The sequence below is a fragment of the Coregonus lavaretus genome, assembly GCF_964263955.1.
Source record: "Coregonus lavaretus genome assembly, chromosome: 23".
In the NCBI taxonomy this organism is placed as follows: Eukaryota; Metazoa; Chordata; class Actinopteri; order Salmoniformes; family Salmonidae; genus Coregonus; species Coregonus lavaretus.
This window is the reverse complement of record NC_140010.1, coordinates 41,119,848-41,135,317: the sequence shown is the minus strand read 5'-3', so window position 1 is coordinate 41,135,317 and position 15,470 is coordinate 41,119,848. Positions and strand designations below refer to the sequence as shown.

General features: G+C 43.8%; 2 protein-coding genes across 3 annotated transcripts in view; one reads left to right on the top strand and one right to left on the bottom strand.

Moving 5' to 3' along the window:
• Positions 1 to 1,853: 1,853 nt before the first annotated feature.
• On the bottom strand, positions 1,854 to 13,204 carry LOC311150455 (uncharacterized protein). The gene is made up of 8 exons (XM_084187955.1): positions 12,724 to 13,204; positions 11,823 to 12,369; positions 10,991 to 11,681; positions 8,799 to 8,895; positions 7,876 to 8,091; positions 5,098 to 5,231; positions 2,688 to 2,811; positions 1,854 to 2,477 (listed from the first exon to the last, which is right to left on the bottom strand). Exons 2-8 carry the CDS (start codon positions 12,357 to 12,359, stop codon positions 2,264 to 2,266), a joined length of 2,013 nt encoding a protein of 670 aa, XP_084044081.1. The 5' UTR covers positions 12,360 to 12,369; positions 12,724 to 13,204; the 3' UTR covers positions 1,854 to 2,263.
• The window catches only part of LOC311150454 (serine/threonine-protein kinase PRP4 homolog), a gene marked incomplete at its 5' end in the record, with an annotated part of 22,612 nt that continues 20,341 nt past the window's right edge, over positions 13,200 to 15,470 (top strand). The window contains 2 exons of one of the 2 annotated variants that reach the window (XM_084187954.1): positions 13,200 to 13,262; positions 13,760 to 14,929. In XM_084187954.1, coding sequence (XP_084044080.1) covers positions 13,210 to 13,262; positions 13,760 to 14,929 — 1,223 coding nt within the window. The remainder of the gene's footprint in view (positions 13,263 to 13,759; positions 14,930 to 15,470) is intronic. The other variant, XM_084187953.1, reaches the window with a different exon arrangement.

Sequence of the window (15,470 nt, the reverse complement as noted above, 5' to 3'; positions counted from 1 at the left end):
AACTGGATCCTGGACTTCCTGACGGGCCGCGTCCAGGTGGTAAGGGTAGGTAACAACACATCTGCCATGCTGATCCTCAACACGGGGGCCACTCAGGGGTGCATGCTCAGTCCCCTCCTGTACTCCCTGTTCACCCATGACTGCATGGCCAGGCACGACTCCAACACCATCATTAAGTTTGCCGACGACACAACAGTGGTAGGCCTGATCACCGACAACGATGCGACAGCCTATAGGGAGGAGGTCAGAGACCTGGCCGTATGGTGCCAGGATAACTGTCTCTCCCGCAACGTGATCAAGGCAAAGGAGATGATTGTGGACTACAGGAAAAGAAGAACCGAGCACGCCCCCATTCTCATTGACAGGGCTGTAGTGGAGCAGGTTGAGAGCTTCAAGTTCCTTGGTGTCCACATCACCAACAAACTATCATGGTCCAAACACACCTAGACAGTCGTGAAGAGGGCACGACAAAGCCTATTCCTCCTCAGGAGACTGAAAAGATTTGGCATGGGTCCTCAGATCCTCAAAAAGTTATACAGCTGCACCATCGAGAGCATCCTGACTGGTTGCATCACTGCCTGGTATGGCAACTGCTCGGCCTCTGACCACAAGGCACTGCAGAGGGTAGTGCGTACGGCCCAGTACATCACTGGGACCAAGCATCCTGCCATCCAGGACCTCTATACCAGGCGGTGTCAGAGGAAGGCCCTAAACATTTACAAAGACTCCAGCCACCCTAGTCATAGACTGTTCTCTCTGCTACCGCACGGAAAGCGGTACTTTTACCAAGTCTAGGTCAAAAAGGCTTCTTAACAGCTTCTACCCCCAAGACATAAGACTCCTGAACAGCTAATCAAATGGCTACCCGGACTAGTTGCATTGTCCCCCCCACCCCCTCTTTTACGCTGCTGCTACTCTGTTTATTATCTATGCAGTCACTTTAACTCTACCTACATGTACATATTACCTCAAATTACCTCGACTAACCGGTGCCCCCGCAAATTGACTCTGTACCGGTACCCCCTGTATATAGCCTCGCTATTGTTATTTTTACTGCTTTTATATTTTAGTTATCTATTGTATACTTAACACTTATTTTTCTTAAAACTGCATTGTTGGTTAAGGGCTTGTAAGTAAGCATTTTACTGTAAGGTCTACACCTGTTGTATTCGGCACATGTGACAAATACAATTTGATACGGCCCATTTACAAGCTACACTACATGACCAACAGTATTGGGACACCTGCTCGTCAAACATCTCATTCCAAAATCATGGGCATTAAAATGGAGTTGGTCCCCCCTGCTATAACAGGTATAAGAGCCTCCACTCTTCTGGGAAGAGAGAACGCGTTTCCACTGCTCCAGAGTCCAATGGCGGCGAGCTTTCACCACTCCAGCCGACGCTAAATCCACACAGACAGACAACCCTTCCCCATGCTATGTTGTTGCTGAGGGATAAATAACAATGGTTAAAGAGAAACTTCCAGCCACTGTCAGTCAGTCCCTCACCCCACATTATTATGCAACCCGACCAGCGTCACCTTGGATACTAGCTCTAATGAGTGTTGGAAATGTTTCCGAATCATTTTGGCAATGGCAGCATTTCCCTGTTAGAAGAAGCAAAGCAAACAATGGGGAAAATATTTGGTCCCCCGTGTTATTGGTTCTTTGCCATCATTATACCAACAGTATACCATACAACCACAGAATGGTTTTGGGTACTGTAAAATCCTAAGCTACTATTACTAGTACCTGGTAAACTTGCTCTCTTCAGGTAGATGCTTACAGTTTTCAGAGAAAAGTGTGCACACACAGACAGTTATAAAAAGTAATATGAATAGTCTTTTTTTTTATGTTCAATTCTGTTTTTAATGTAAAAGGCACTGCTCATCTCTATTGTAACTGTAAGCCTTCAAGTAAGAGAAAGACAGAGGAAATGTGGAATGATGCAATTGGTTACTAACAATTATATACTTCTATGTAACTACCTGATACCAAATGTTACTTAGTGGTGCCTGTTTGTTTTGATGAATCTGAAAGAACCTTCATAGATTCAACTTCATAAACTTGACAGAAAATTCTTAGGTTATTACTGTGTAATTACCATTTACCATGTAATTTCTAAAGAAATATCAAGTATTGTGAGGTGTAGTAAAATAAATGTGCTTGTTTAATAAGATTCAAGACACATTTCCATTCAAAACCAGGGTCAGTTCTCTTTCGTTTGGTGCCTACTGAACACGACCCAGAGAAAGCTATTTGTCAGGATTGCTGGACCCTTCCTGCAGAGATAGAGGATTTGGGGCGTTTGGGTGTCCTTGGTCCCAATACGGGGGATGGGTCAGAAGAGTGGTGCTTGCGCACATGGCGCAGCAGCAGCTGGCGGTCCGGCGTAGCATACGGACAGATGTGGCAGGGGAAAGACTCGCCTGTGTGGTGGCGTCGTGCGTGGAGATCTAAGCTCTTTTTCTGGATGCTACAGAAAAATTGAAAGAGAAAGAGGAAGATAGTGAGAGCGAGACAGAGACAGACATAGAGAGGGAGAGAGAGAGCTAACTTACAGTGTGGACAGTGTGGGAGACTGGCAAGGTAGACAGAGGCTGCCATTGAGGAGTAGAGATAGACTTTGCAAACGATTAAAATGAACTCTAAACAGCCATTAGTGTGTATGTGTGTGTGTGGTTACCTGCTGTAGGGACAGTACTGGCAGCAGTAGGGCCTCTCCTGTGTGTGCGTGCGGGAGTGTCGGCGCAGGGAGCTGCTGTCGATGGATGCGTAGGGACACTGAAGGCATTTGAAGGGCTTCTCACCTACAGGTAGATACAGTTGAAGTCGGAAGTTTACATTCACTTAGGTTGGAGTCATTAAAACTCATTTTTCAACCACTCCACACATTTCTTGTTAACAAACTATAGTTTTGGCAAGTCGGTTAGGACATCTACTTTGTGCATGACACAAGTAATTTTTCCAACAATTGTTTACAGACAGATTATTTCACTTATAATTCACTGTATCACAATTCCAGTGGGTCAGAAGTTTACATACACTAAGTTGACTGTGCCTTCAAACAGCTTGGAAAATTCCAGAAAATGTCATGGCTTTAGAAGCTTCTGATAGGCTAATTAACATCATTTGAGTCAATTGGAGTTGTACCTGTGGATGTATTTCAAGGCCTACCTTCAAACTCAGTGCCTCTTTGCTTGACATCATGGGAAAATCAAAAGAAATCAGCCAAGACCTAAATAAAATTGTAGACCTCCACAACTCTGGTTCATCCTTTGGAACAACTTCAAAACGCCTGAAGGTACCACGTTAATCTGTACAAACAATAGTACGCAAGTATAAACACCATGGGACCATGCAGCCGTCATACCGCTCAGGAAGGAGACGCGTTCTGTCTCCTAGAGATGAACGTACTTTGGTGCGAAAAGTGGAAATCAATCCCAGAACAACAGCAAAGGACCTTGTGAAGATGCTGGAGGAAACAGGTACAAAAGTATCTATATCCACAGTAAAACGAGTCCTATATCGACATAACCTGAAAGGCCGCTCAGCAAGGAAGAAGCCACTGCTCCAAAACCGCCATGCAAAAACCAGACTACGGTTTGCAACTGCACATGAGGACAAAGATCGTACTTTTTGGAGACATGTCCTCTGGTCTGATGAAACAAAAATAGAACTGTTTGGCCATAATGACCATCGTTATGTTTGGAGGAAAAAGGGGGTGCTTGCAAGCCGAAGAACACCATCCCAACCGTGAAGCACGGGGTGGCAGCATCATGCTGTGGGGGTGCTTTGCTGCAGGAGGGACTGGTGCACTTCACAAAATAGACGGCATCATGAGGAAGGAAAATTATGTGGATATATTGAAGCAACATCTCAAGACATCAGTCAGGAAGTTAAAAGCTTGGTCGCAAATGGGTCTTCCAAATGGACAATGACCCCAAGCATACTTCCAAAGTTGTGGCAAAATGGCTTAAGGACAACAAAGTCAAGGTATTAGAGTGGCCATCACAAAGCCCTGACCTCAATCCTATAGAACATTTGTGGGCAGAACTGAAAAAGCGTGTGCGAGTAAGGAGGCCTACAAACCTGACTCAGTTACACCAGCTCTGTCAGGAGGAATGGGCCAAAATTCACCCAACTTATTGTGGGAAGCTTGCGGAAGGCTACCCGAAACATTTGACCCAAGTTAAACAATTTAAAGGCAATGCTACCAAATACTAATTGAGTGTATGTAAACTTCTGACCCACTGGGAATGTGATGAAAGAAATAAAAGCTTAAATAAATCACTCTACTATTATTCTGACATTTCACATTCTTAAAATAAAGTGGTAATCCTAACTGACCTAAAACAGGGAATTTTTACTAGGATTAAATGTCAGGAATTGTGAAAAACTGACTTTAAATGTATTTGGCTAAGGTGTATGTAAACTTCCGACTTCAACTGTAGATGACAGCTCAGAGGTCACAGAGACAATAAGGCTTCAATCTGAACCTTTTATCACATATTATTGTCAGAATAAAAACTCTGTACAACATTATGGGTGAGCTCAGAACATTGTTTTCATTTTGAAAAGCTGGCTTTTCACTAGTCACTACAGTGGGTCTTTAAAGGCAAGTACAACAATCTATGTGACTGTGGCCCTCAAGGACAGGTTGGGAGCTCTGCACCCCTGGTATTTTTAAACCCAAATAACTGTTTTATTTGGTCAGAGTAGGTCGCTACTTAAAGGGCAATTCCACCACTTTTTAACCTTATTTTCATTCTCTTCAGCACAATAACAGTTCCTATTATGGGGTTCAGTAGCTTTCCAACTATCAACAAAAAATGTTTTTGTTCAGAAACAAACTGCTAATTATTGCTCTGTTGCCCAGTGCACCCCAATTCCAAAATTAAATATTGGTGTCGGCTTTCCTGCATGTTTCTCGGGGGGCCCTAGCCCCACTTTAGGAAAATATCTGGGAAAAATTCCCCTAAACATTGTGTTTTTTATGTATATATCATGTCAGTGGAATGGAAAATTGTGTGTGTGTGTGTGTGTGTATATATCCTTGTGCTGACTACAGTATCAGCTAGGTCTAAAAACATTACCTGTATGAACACGGAGGTGCTGTACCAGTGAGGCCTTGAGCCGAGTGCTGTAGTGGCAATGGGGACACTCAAAGGGCTTGTCCCCCTGGTGGATGCCCATGTGGCGACGCATGGTCAGCTTAGTGGAGAACTTCCTGTCATGGCAGGAAACAGGGCTCATTAAGATGAATTTACAACCTGGCCATACTTTAAATAAACTACACGTTATGAAGGCTTTATATGGCGTTCAGAAAGTCTTTATAAGCACTACATCAATGCTTCACAAACTGTATTTACATTAGGCCTTAAAGGTTGTAGTTTGTTTACCGTGGGCTTTCTCTAAGTATGTCTCTCAAACACACACTGTAGAATTTATATGTGCTGCCATTATACCACCATAAAGTGGCAATGATCCTATGACAGTTTTACACATAGAATTAGGAATTAGAATACTAGAACGGACACAAACCTTCTTATAAACCATGTTTACATCCACAGCTTTTATGTGCGTAAAGTCATACCATATAAAAAATATTAATCATGACAGCTGTGACTGAAACAGGAAGTTTTAGGACAATTTTATAAATGCCTACAGATAACTTGTTCGTTCGACATGGTGGGATCTTTTTGTGTCTGTAAAGTTAATTATGCAAGAAATGTTGGTAGAAATTATTTTATGCGCAAATATTGATATAATAACCGTCATATCGAAGTAAACTTGGAGTCACGCAATGATATGTTGTGTGGTCCTCCCACTACGCCTCGTCGGGAAAGCATGCAGTTTATTAGGATACAGATGAAATAAGTTATGATGAACTTCACAGGGTGGTGAAAGTGCAAGGTGAGGAGCTTGATGGTCCTTTACAATAAATATTGAGGGTCTTATTCCGGTGACATGATGATCGATGCTTGGCAGATAAAAATATTATCGCTCTTATCCATAATAATGTCATCGTGTAGACTAGCCTACCCACGCTGTATCCGTTGTTGGCTAGAGTACACGTGCCAAGACCAGAGTAGGCACATTTGCTATTTAACGCAACAGTTTTTGTGACAAAACTATTGGTAGAGTGGAAAATGCGATGGAAACACATTGAACTTTAGATTTTTATTCGGAACATGAAAACTTAAGTGAATCATATATTTGTGTGTGCACTACGTCATCACAAACTGATTTTTATGCGCACCAAGTCTGTTTGGTGGAAAAAACACTTGTGGGAAAATGCACATATTTTCTTTATGCAGATTTTTTAATATTCACATTAAAATCTGTCGCCAATTGGATGGAAACCTAGCTACTGATGTGGTAAGGTCAATGGAACTCGACCCAAACAAAGATCCCGAATCTCCTCATTGCCCACCAGCAAAATTAACCTACATTTAAGCTATTGTTTATATGTGTATTTCAAACTATGTTGAGGTAAAAATAATATAATATAAATATAATGCTTGTATGGATGTTATCCCAAATACATGTTCATGTCATTATCAACTGCATTGCAGTTAAAAACAACTGACTACCACCACTGATTTCTGTATGCTATAGCTATGCTACCAGCTTATACAAACGGGAGTTAGCATTTAGCAGTCACTTCTTCTAAAACTGAAAAGGAACAACTTCTAACTGTTATGCAACAAAAACAGCCAAATATATCCAAATCGGACTTTAGTAATCACATTGTGAGCCTGTTACAACACATCAATACACAGATTTGACGAATATCCACTTTGTTAAAATCAGATTTGTTGAACGTGCACCAATCTGGCATCCTTTTTCTATCCGCCACGGTCTGCGTTCCATTGACCTCTTTACCGCATCAATGATGGTATAAAATGTCAGCCATTTTGGTAAGGGAGTTGTTCAACCATGGCTTGCCAGTGCTGTGCTAAGATATTTTATAAAACAATGAATTTGAAGACTATCTGCACTGTATGTTTGTTAGCTAGCTAGCCAACCAGTTTTAGATGAGCAATTCCATTAATTTTTCAAAATAACTACCAATATGCCAACAATGCAGTCAATCCACAGCTATGCACTGGCTGATATCAGTTGATGATAGGACTTAGACAAGTTGTAAATGCAACAAGTACTGATATTCTGCATGTGGTCCTCTGTAGCTCAGCTGGTAGAGCACGGCGCTTGTAACGCCAAGGTAGTGGGTTCAATCCCCGGGACCACCCATGCACAAAATAAAATGTATGCACGCATGACTGTAAGTCGCTTTGGATAAAAGCGTCTGCTAAATGGCATATTATTATATTATTATTATTATATTGTATCATATAATAACACAAATTGAGACATTTATGGCCTGTTTACATATATTTTAGAGGCTATTTATACAGCAACATTGGTAAAAACCTTTATAAACTGTATTTATAATTATATGACAATATATTTGATTGACAATAATTCTTACACATCTTTTATATATCACATGCCTTACTTTTATTTTCCTGCACAAGTAAAAGCAGGAAATGCATCACCTATGCCTCTACTGCCATTCATTCCAATTAGACTGGTTTGGATTTCTGCCTGACCACAATGGCTGCCATTTTCAGACCATTCTGGAACTTTGAGGGGTATATGACATGCCCTTCTAGTAATTTAATAGGATCTCTATGGTTTTACAGCCCATTTTTAGTAGCAAATGTATTTTGAATGTGTATATGGTACTGAAAACACACAGAAAAGTTAATAAACAAACAAAGCATCTGTAATCCTCATATCTTCCACAACAAACTGTACTCTGACCCCTTGTGGTAAAATGTGTTACTGACACTTCTGAGTGACTGTACCTGTTGCAGAGGGCACAGCAGAACTCTTTCCTCCCTCTCCTCCTCACCGATTCCTCCTCTTTCTGCCCTTGGTCCTCTCTGACCTCCTCTCCGTCCCTTCTTCCCCTCATCTGCGTCGGCCTCCACTTCTTCCTCGGTTGGCACCACTTTTCTGGCTCCACTCCTTGCAGGGCTTGTGGGTAATTGCTTTCGTGGGTGAACTTCCTCGAAGCACACCTGTGAGTTGGAGAGGGCAACGTTAAATGGACAATCTGCACTTCAAACAACAACAAATCGGTCACGACGCCATTGTTGTTTTGGTAAACAGCTGAGGGATGGATGGGTTGCAGAAATATAACCACTCTCAAATTCATAGAGAGCCATTAATGCAAGGGCTGACTATCCATGAGATCAAAATGATAGTTTTAACCATTTGAGGCTATAAAGTGTTTGTTCACAATTACATTGTTTACAAATTTTGGTATGTGGTGGGGTATGACAGTTGCTCAAATAATGAGACAAAAGTTATATTCTTCAAGAATCAATGGGTATACAGTATATCATTACCAAGTATATTATCAAGTCCAAAATGGTTGTACCAATAGCAGACCCTTTAATGGTCAAAGACATATGGTTGAAATAATGAACTGACTCAACTGTGTTCAAAGACCAACTTCTGAAAATTCATCAGAATAGATTTCATACAGTAGCTAACAGGAAGGGGGGCCCAATTCAAATGCTTCCTGAAAGCCATGTGATGGAGCCATTGTGTCTAATCATTGATTACTTAACGGAAAAGAGGAAAGAAGGACGCATTTTTTCGGAATTCAAATAGGGCCTATGTTCAGACCAAACGCTTTTCAATATTTTGGGTGCACACAATGAGTAGGTTGGTTTGTTGCTCTGAGGTTATAGTACAGGAAGGGAACAGGCAAGCTACTTACACAACATGGGTGCTCAGTCCATCCGGGTTTGTCAGTCTGTCCCCAAAGACTTTGTGCTCTGAGAGAATGTGTTTGTGCAGCTTGTCCCACGACTTATCTGGAAGACAGACCGAGATGGGACAACTGGGTCAAATTTGTAGTCTATATTAATGTAAATGTGTTCATCCCTGAATAGGGTTGCAAAACTACCGGTAATTTACCAAAGTTAACGGAATCTTTGGAAATTTGGGTAATTGAAAAACAATATCCAAGTATAAATACAGTACTGTACACACGTAAGGGTAAAACAATACATTGAGCAAGTGTTATTTTTTTTAGATAGAACTGCAAACTTCAAGAAGGACATTCAAGGAGCTGGTCTGATGGGGTGTCATCGATCCCCGCCCTTTCTTGCGGGAACAATTAGTTTGAGTCGCCAGGCTATGGTTTGGGGGGGTACTCAGATCCAGACTCAATGAGGAGAACAAACTAACGTCTGTGGGCGTGGCGTAGCGTTTAGCCGGAGCAAGGAGTGTGGGTAGCCAGACAACCCAAACCCCACACCAAGCCCAACCCAATGGCCAACCCAATACAGTATCAGTTCTCTACGTTTGACAAGTTGTATGAAGCTGCGACTTAGAGCATTGTTTATTCATACTATGTAATGTATTCTCAGTGAATTTTGTGATGTTTTATTTTTTTTCCCCTGATCAGAGAAATTAGCAATTTAAGTCACTTGCATTTCCCCCATAAATTAAGTGAAAGTACCAGGTACAAGGCTGTTCCTGCTACTCCCCTTTTATCCATTTTGCTGGTCTCTTGTGTTTATCAAATGTATCACAACATTTTCTTAGCAGCTTTGGGTAGAAAACCAATAGATGTTGTGTGGTTATCCTAACAAGTTAAGCCAGTCCCCCATTAAAGCAATTCAGTTTGTCCTTCTCTTTTCAACCCAACTCTCCTTGAATAGTCCAACATGTGGCAGCTCTCGGAGAGGGCTTTCCCTATGGTGCAATTATCATATGAAGCCCAGAAATGTGATGGAGAAATGGGCTAGTGACTAAACACAACCCAATACCAATACCATTGCAAAACACTATACAGTGTGTGTTTGGGACTTTTACCATTGAAAACCCTTAGAGACCATAACATTGAAACCATTAGAACTACTGTAGCCTAATAGTTTGCTTGTTCAACAGGAATGGTCTAACAACTAATACCGGCCTTTTTTGAAGGGAATAAACCACACAAAAGGGTTGGTTTCCTGGACATAGATTAAGCCTTAGAGAAGGAACATTTGAATTGCTTAATGAGGACTGGCTTGAATTGTGTCACAATTTATTTTCATAATGCGAAAAGCTATTGGTTTTCTACCCAAAGTTGGAAAGAAAATGTTGTCATACATTTAATAAACACAAGAAACCATGGATAAAAGGGTGTGGCAATAGCAAGAACAGCAGCATCTAGTGGGCAAAATCTGGTACTTTCACACCTATTTATGGGGGAAAATGCAAGCGACTTCAATGAATAATTTCTCTGAACAGGGGCAAAAACCATCACCAAATTCACATAGAATAAAATACACAGTATGTATAAACAATACTGCAACCCGCAGCTTCATACTACTTGTCAAACATAGAGAACTGATACTGTATACTGGCCGTTGGGGTGGGCTTGGTATGGGGTGTGAGGGGGTCCGTGGGTGGCTGTAAAAAAAAATATATATATATATTCCTTATGTCTTACTCATTGTTAGGATTAAGTTTTGTCCAAATCAGATGTTAAGTACTATATTTATTGAATGTTATATGAATCCTATAAATTAAAATGGCCAATTTGGGTGCAATCAGTTAGCTTAATTTCTCAGAGATCAAATTATATTTTAACAAAATAATATTGCAGAAATGCTTATCTTATTTGTTTCTAATTCCAGAAACAATTCCAGAACAATCTGAGATGGTGGGTGTCAAAATCCTCTCGTGTTTTTTGAGGTGGAATGACCCCAGAGATAATTACAGACACCTGTGATAATCTGAAGTACCCAAAAAGGCCACCAGATGTCTCCTGATAAAATAAACTTGACAGTTACCAAATTTGGGTAGTTTACTGGTAATATACCCTCCCTTTGCAACTCTATCCCTGAACAATTTCAATGTTAGGTGGAATATAGACAGTGGGGTAAAATTGGAATAAACACTGGAACAGGCCCTCACCACTGTAGTCGCAGTGCAGGCACGTGAAGCATTCTTGAGGACTCCGCCGTTGGCTGTGGTGCCGCCGCTCATGGGCATCCCGGGACTTCACACTCCGGAACTTCCGGAGACAAACCTGGCAGCCATGGGGCCTGGAGCCCCTCTCCTTCTCTCTTTCTCCCCGCCGCATCTTCTTCCCGTGGGCCCTCCAGTGGCGCTCCATCTCCCCCCACCCGGCCGACGTCCAGCCGCACTGAAGGCACTTGAAGCCCCTGTCCCCGTTGTGGCATTTAAGGTGGACCTCAAGCAAGTGTCTAGAGGTCAGGGAGGCGCGGCAGAGGACACAGGACAGTGACCTCCGCTGCTTGGGGCCATGAGGAGGAGGGGACTGCTGCCCCTGACTCTGGGGCATTTTGTCATCCATCTTGTCATCCAGGGAGGTGTCCGACTCCAAGCCCTCTTGCCCGATGGGAGTTGAGGGAAGCTGGGTACCCGTTCGGCCTGAGAGGCCCTTGTTTGCAGTGGAGATGCGACAGAGGCCCAGGGTCATGAGGTGAGCTGACTGGGCCATTTCCTCATCCTTGGCCTCGTTCACCACCACCGAGCCTATTGGACACGACAGGTTGACGGAGCCGGCAGCGTCCAATCGGAACACGCTCTCCTCTTCGTCCTCCTCACCATGTCTCTCATCCTCCTCAAACAAAGTGCTCACCTGTATAGGACCAGAGCAGGATCAACAATTACTGGAAATTACTAGTCCACCTTTCTATTCTATATTGACTAATCCACTCGACTGGAACTTTCACTGCATCTAAAACGCACATTTTCCCCCCTAGGAAAACTCCTCTCTTACCTCACAGGTCTGTGCAACATGGAGGCTCCCATCCGAGTTGGAGCTCAGGGCCATGTCACATGACCGGGGACTGATATTGGGCAGCATACCATACATGGGCAGCAGGAAGGACATGCGCTCCAAGCCCATATGATCCATCTGGTCATCATCAGCATCCTTTGAGCCAGAATGGAGGTCATCCTCCAGGTTGTAGCCTGAGGAGCCATTTTGGTCCAGTTCATCATCTTCTTCTCTGTCAACTCCCACCCCTACCTCAAGGCCATCATCCTTCTCAAGACAGGGAAGACCAGGGCAGGAGGAGGCTCCTAAATCGTGCCTCTCCAGTACATGTGTATGGATACTGCCTTTTAGGCCACTGGTGAACTGGCACACTCTGCAGCGGTACACTTCTACCAGGAAGGCTTCGACTAAGGATGCCACTTGGGCCTCCAACCCCTTAGCAGTGACACAGTACAGGCTGGAGGTGACCGTCTCTTCTGGAAGGCGTAGTGTGACCGGCCTGATGTCCTGGAAGTTATAATTTACTGGACTCATCATCTGGGTTCAGCTAGCATGGGGAGAAAGAGGGATTGCATGAGATTGGCATAACTCAAATGTTGGGGATGCAACATTAGCTTCGTTTGAACTACACTTGTCCTAGCCATACTCCGATTAAGCAAGATATTCTGTATTCAAGAGACATAATGAAAAGAGAATATCTTGCTTAGTGTCTAACGTTACACTTGTTGACCATGCATAACAATAAGAAGAATTGAGCCATAGCACTGCAAGGCAAGCTGGCTAGCTGTGGAAAATGCATGCATGCAAAACTGAAATCTCCAATAAATACTAACACATGCACGTAGGTAGATATTGAAGAACACATACTGAATGTGCTGGAATATGCAACGTTTCTACTTACCACGATAGCTAGCTAGCGTTCGTTACATTTGGTAACATGGAATCGCGCTTAATGAAACTTGTCCCGTCACCACAAAACCAATTCCAGGTAGCTAGCTCGCTAGCTAGCTAACGTTACCCAGACCTACAGTACATAGCTAGACATATACGACAATAATGTCACATTTTTATCAGCGATGAGTTCATGCAATATGAAATGTAAACACGTCCGCAACGAATTGGATCCAAGAATGCCAATGAGCCAACCTACTGACTTTTTTAGGGACCACTGGCAATGGAATGGTTCGCTTCTATGCAGTAAATTACATATTGTCTTATTGTCTTATAATTAAATAATAGTGTGTAACATCAAAATATAGGCCCAACGACGATTCATTATTTCGAAATCTCTTATATTGGGGATCCAGACAAAACGCAAAATGGTCATAACTTTACCGACAGTGCCTTGGCTTGTATTCCTATCCATTGCGCATGTCCAAGGTAAACAATGAAAATGGCTGCCATGGGTTTCATAACTGGTGACAGCGAGAGAAAACAACTGTAAGAAATGTTTAAAATTGTGTTTTAGGCAAGATGTATAGTTGTCACGGTGGCTTATTCTGCTTGTTTTCATAACTAAAGTTAATGTAAAATATATATATATGCATGTATCGGCGTCGAAGCGCCGTTAGCGCTAGACAGGCTGTTTCAGTAGTAGCTAGAAGAAATCCCCCGTCTGTAAGTTAACCTAGCTAGTTAACGTTATTTAGCTTGCTAGCTAACGTTATTTAGCTATCTTACAAACCAATGTCATAGTTATGGAGCAATACTGGACAATGTTATACTTATTGAATCGGGCGTGCTTGTTCAAGACTAGAACACAATTTTGAAACGACTGGGGGTCCCAAAGGAAAGGTCTGAGAAACACTCAAGTTGCATCACTAACGTTAGTAGTTGTGGAATAAACCAGCAATAGTTGTCAAATGAACCAATTACAATAGACCTTTTCAGTTGACTAATCATTACATTACCCTTTCCTATATATTTTTCGTTCGCAGGGGAGAAGAAGCAGAGAGCTCAGAGAGGAGTGGCAATGAAGAGGAAAACGAGGACCTGTCAGGTGAAGAGGAGGAAGAAGGAAGTGCCGGGAAGGTCGAAGCCGGTTCCTTGAAGCTCAGCGTCGCCGTGAGCTCGGCCAAGGCCAAGAAGAAGAAACACAAGCACCGCAGCAAATACAAGCGACACAAGCACTCCTCCCCCGAGGACAAGGAGCGGCGCCACAAGCACCGGCACAAGCACCGGCACAAGCGTAAAGACAACCCTTCGACCGATGTCTTCCCAAACTGTGGCGATGACAACACTTCCCTGTACTCCTCCTCCTCTGCCAAGCAGCCAAGACTGGAAGATGACGAGATGGCGTTTCTGGAGAAACAGAGGGCCCTGATCCAAGCTGAGCTAGACGGTGAACTGACTGAGGGGGGCAGGGGGGTACAGTCGGGCATGGGGCTCATACTCCAGCGCTACCACTCTGGGGAGGAGGAGGATGGGGAGATTCAGGTGGAGAGGGAGTGCAACGGGCTGCACTGGCATATAGGGGCAACAGGTCCTGGGGCCGGCTCAGGCTCACAGACCGCTAAGGACACCGGTAGAGTACGGCGAGAGTCGACAGACGCCGGAAAAGCTAAGCAGAGAAATCCCAATAAAAATGCCAGGAAGAGCAGGACAGACGGGAAGACCAAGGATCGGATGAGAGGACGGAGCACGTCCAGGGATAGAGACAGCAGAAGACATTCCAGGAGTGCAGAGTGCTTCAGGTCTGCTCCTGGCACTAGCAAGCAGCCTTCCCCACCGGCTCAGAGCAGAGGAGCCCAATACCAGGAGCCCAGCGGCAGCACCCACAAGTCACCCGAGCACTCCCAGGACTACAAGGCCAGGTGGCCAGATACGGAAGGGGACAAGGACAAGAAGGTGACCAAGTCCCCCGCCAAGGACGCTTCCTCTGGGAAGGAGAACCACTCTCCTGGCCTGCGAGGGAGGCCGTCAGGCCCCGCCCTCCAGCTGCAGCGCAGCACGTCCCCATCACAGCGTCAGGACTCCCTGGGCTCATCCTCAGGCCCCCAAGCAGCTGAGCAAAGGGCCAGGTCACCGCCACCACCCAGAGGGGGCCACCCACGCTCCCCGGAGAGTCGAAGGAGAGCGATGGACCGACTGAGACTCTCACCTGGCAGGTCAGAACATTGTTCGGCCAAATGTCAATTCCAAACACACACATGCGTCATAAACACACACACATCCATTTGTGTTCAGTACAGATAAACAGGTGCTATTGTTTTCGAGGAGATGTATCCTCTCACAACCAGGTACAGGGTCCACAAATGAATTTACCGGTAAAGTATTGTGAAAAAAACATCAGCTCCGGTGTTGTCACTCTCCTCCCAGGATAGACTATGAGCATTGGGATGGGAAGCCCTGGGGTATATTAATTAGTGCACACTGTAGCAACAGACATGTTTTGCAACAGAAACCGTTTTGCAATGAAAAGTAGCGTTTCTTATCAGGCAAGTTCAGGTGAGACCTCCCCATTTCGTCCGGTTGCTTCCATTTGGTTTCTAGTGAATACACCCCTAGTAATGTGGGGGGAGGGGGATACTTGCAATATCACAGTTATTGCAAGTAGACCCTTGACAGCTATCAGCAGAAACAGTGCCAGTAAGAAAAAACAAGTGCAGATGTTAGTGCAAGAAAGACAAGTACTTCATTGCCAAATGG

What these genes read in the sequence shown, in the direction of transcription:
- LOC311150455 (XM_084187955.1), bottom strand. Translation starts at nt 12,359, where the DNA reads ATGATGAGTCCAGTAAATTATAACTTCCAGGACATCAGGCCGGTCACA. An exon ending in ATGTTGCACAGACCTGTGAG is followed by an intron (nt 11,682 to 11,822) that starts GTAAGAGAGGAG and finishes GGTCCTATACAG; the next exon opens with GTGAGCACTTTGTTTGAGGA. An exon ending in GCACCTCCGTGTTCATACAG is followed by an intron (nt 2,812 to 5,097) that starts GTAATGTTTTTA and finishes ATCTACCTGTAG; the next exon opens with GTGAGAAGCCCTTCAAATGC.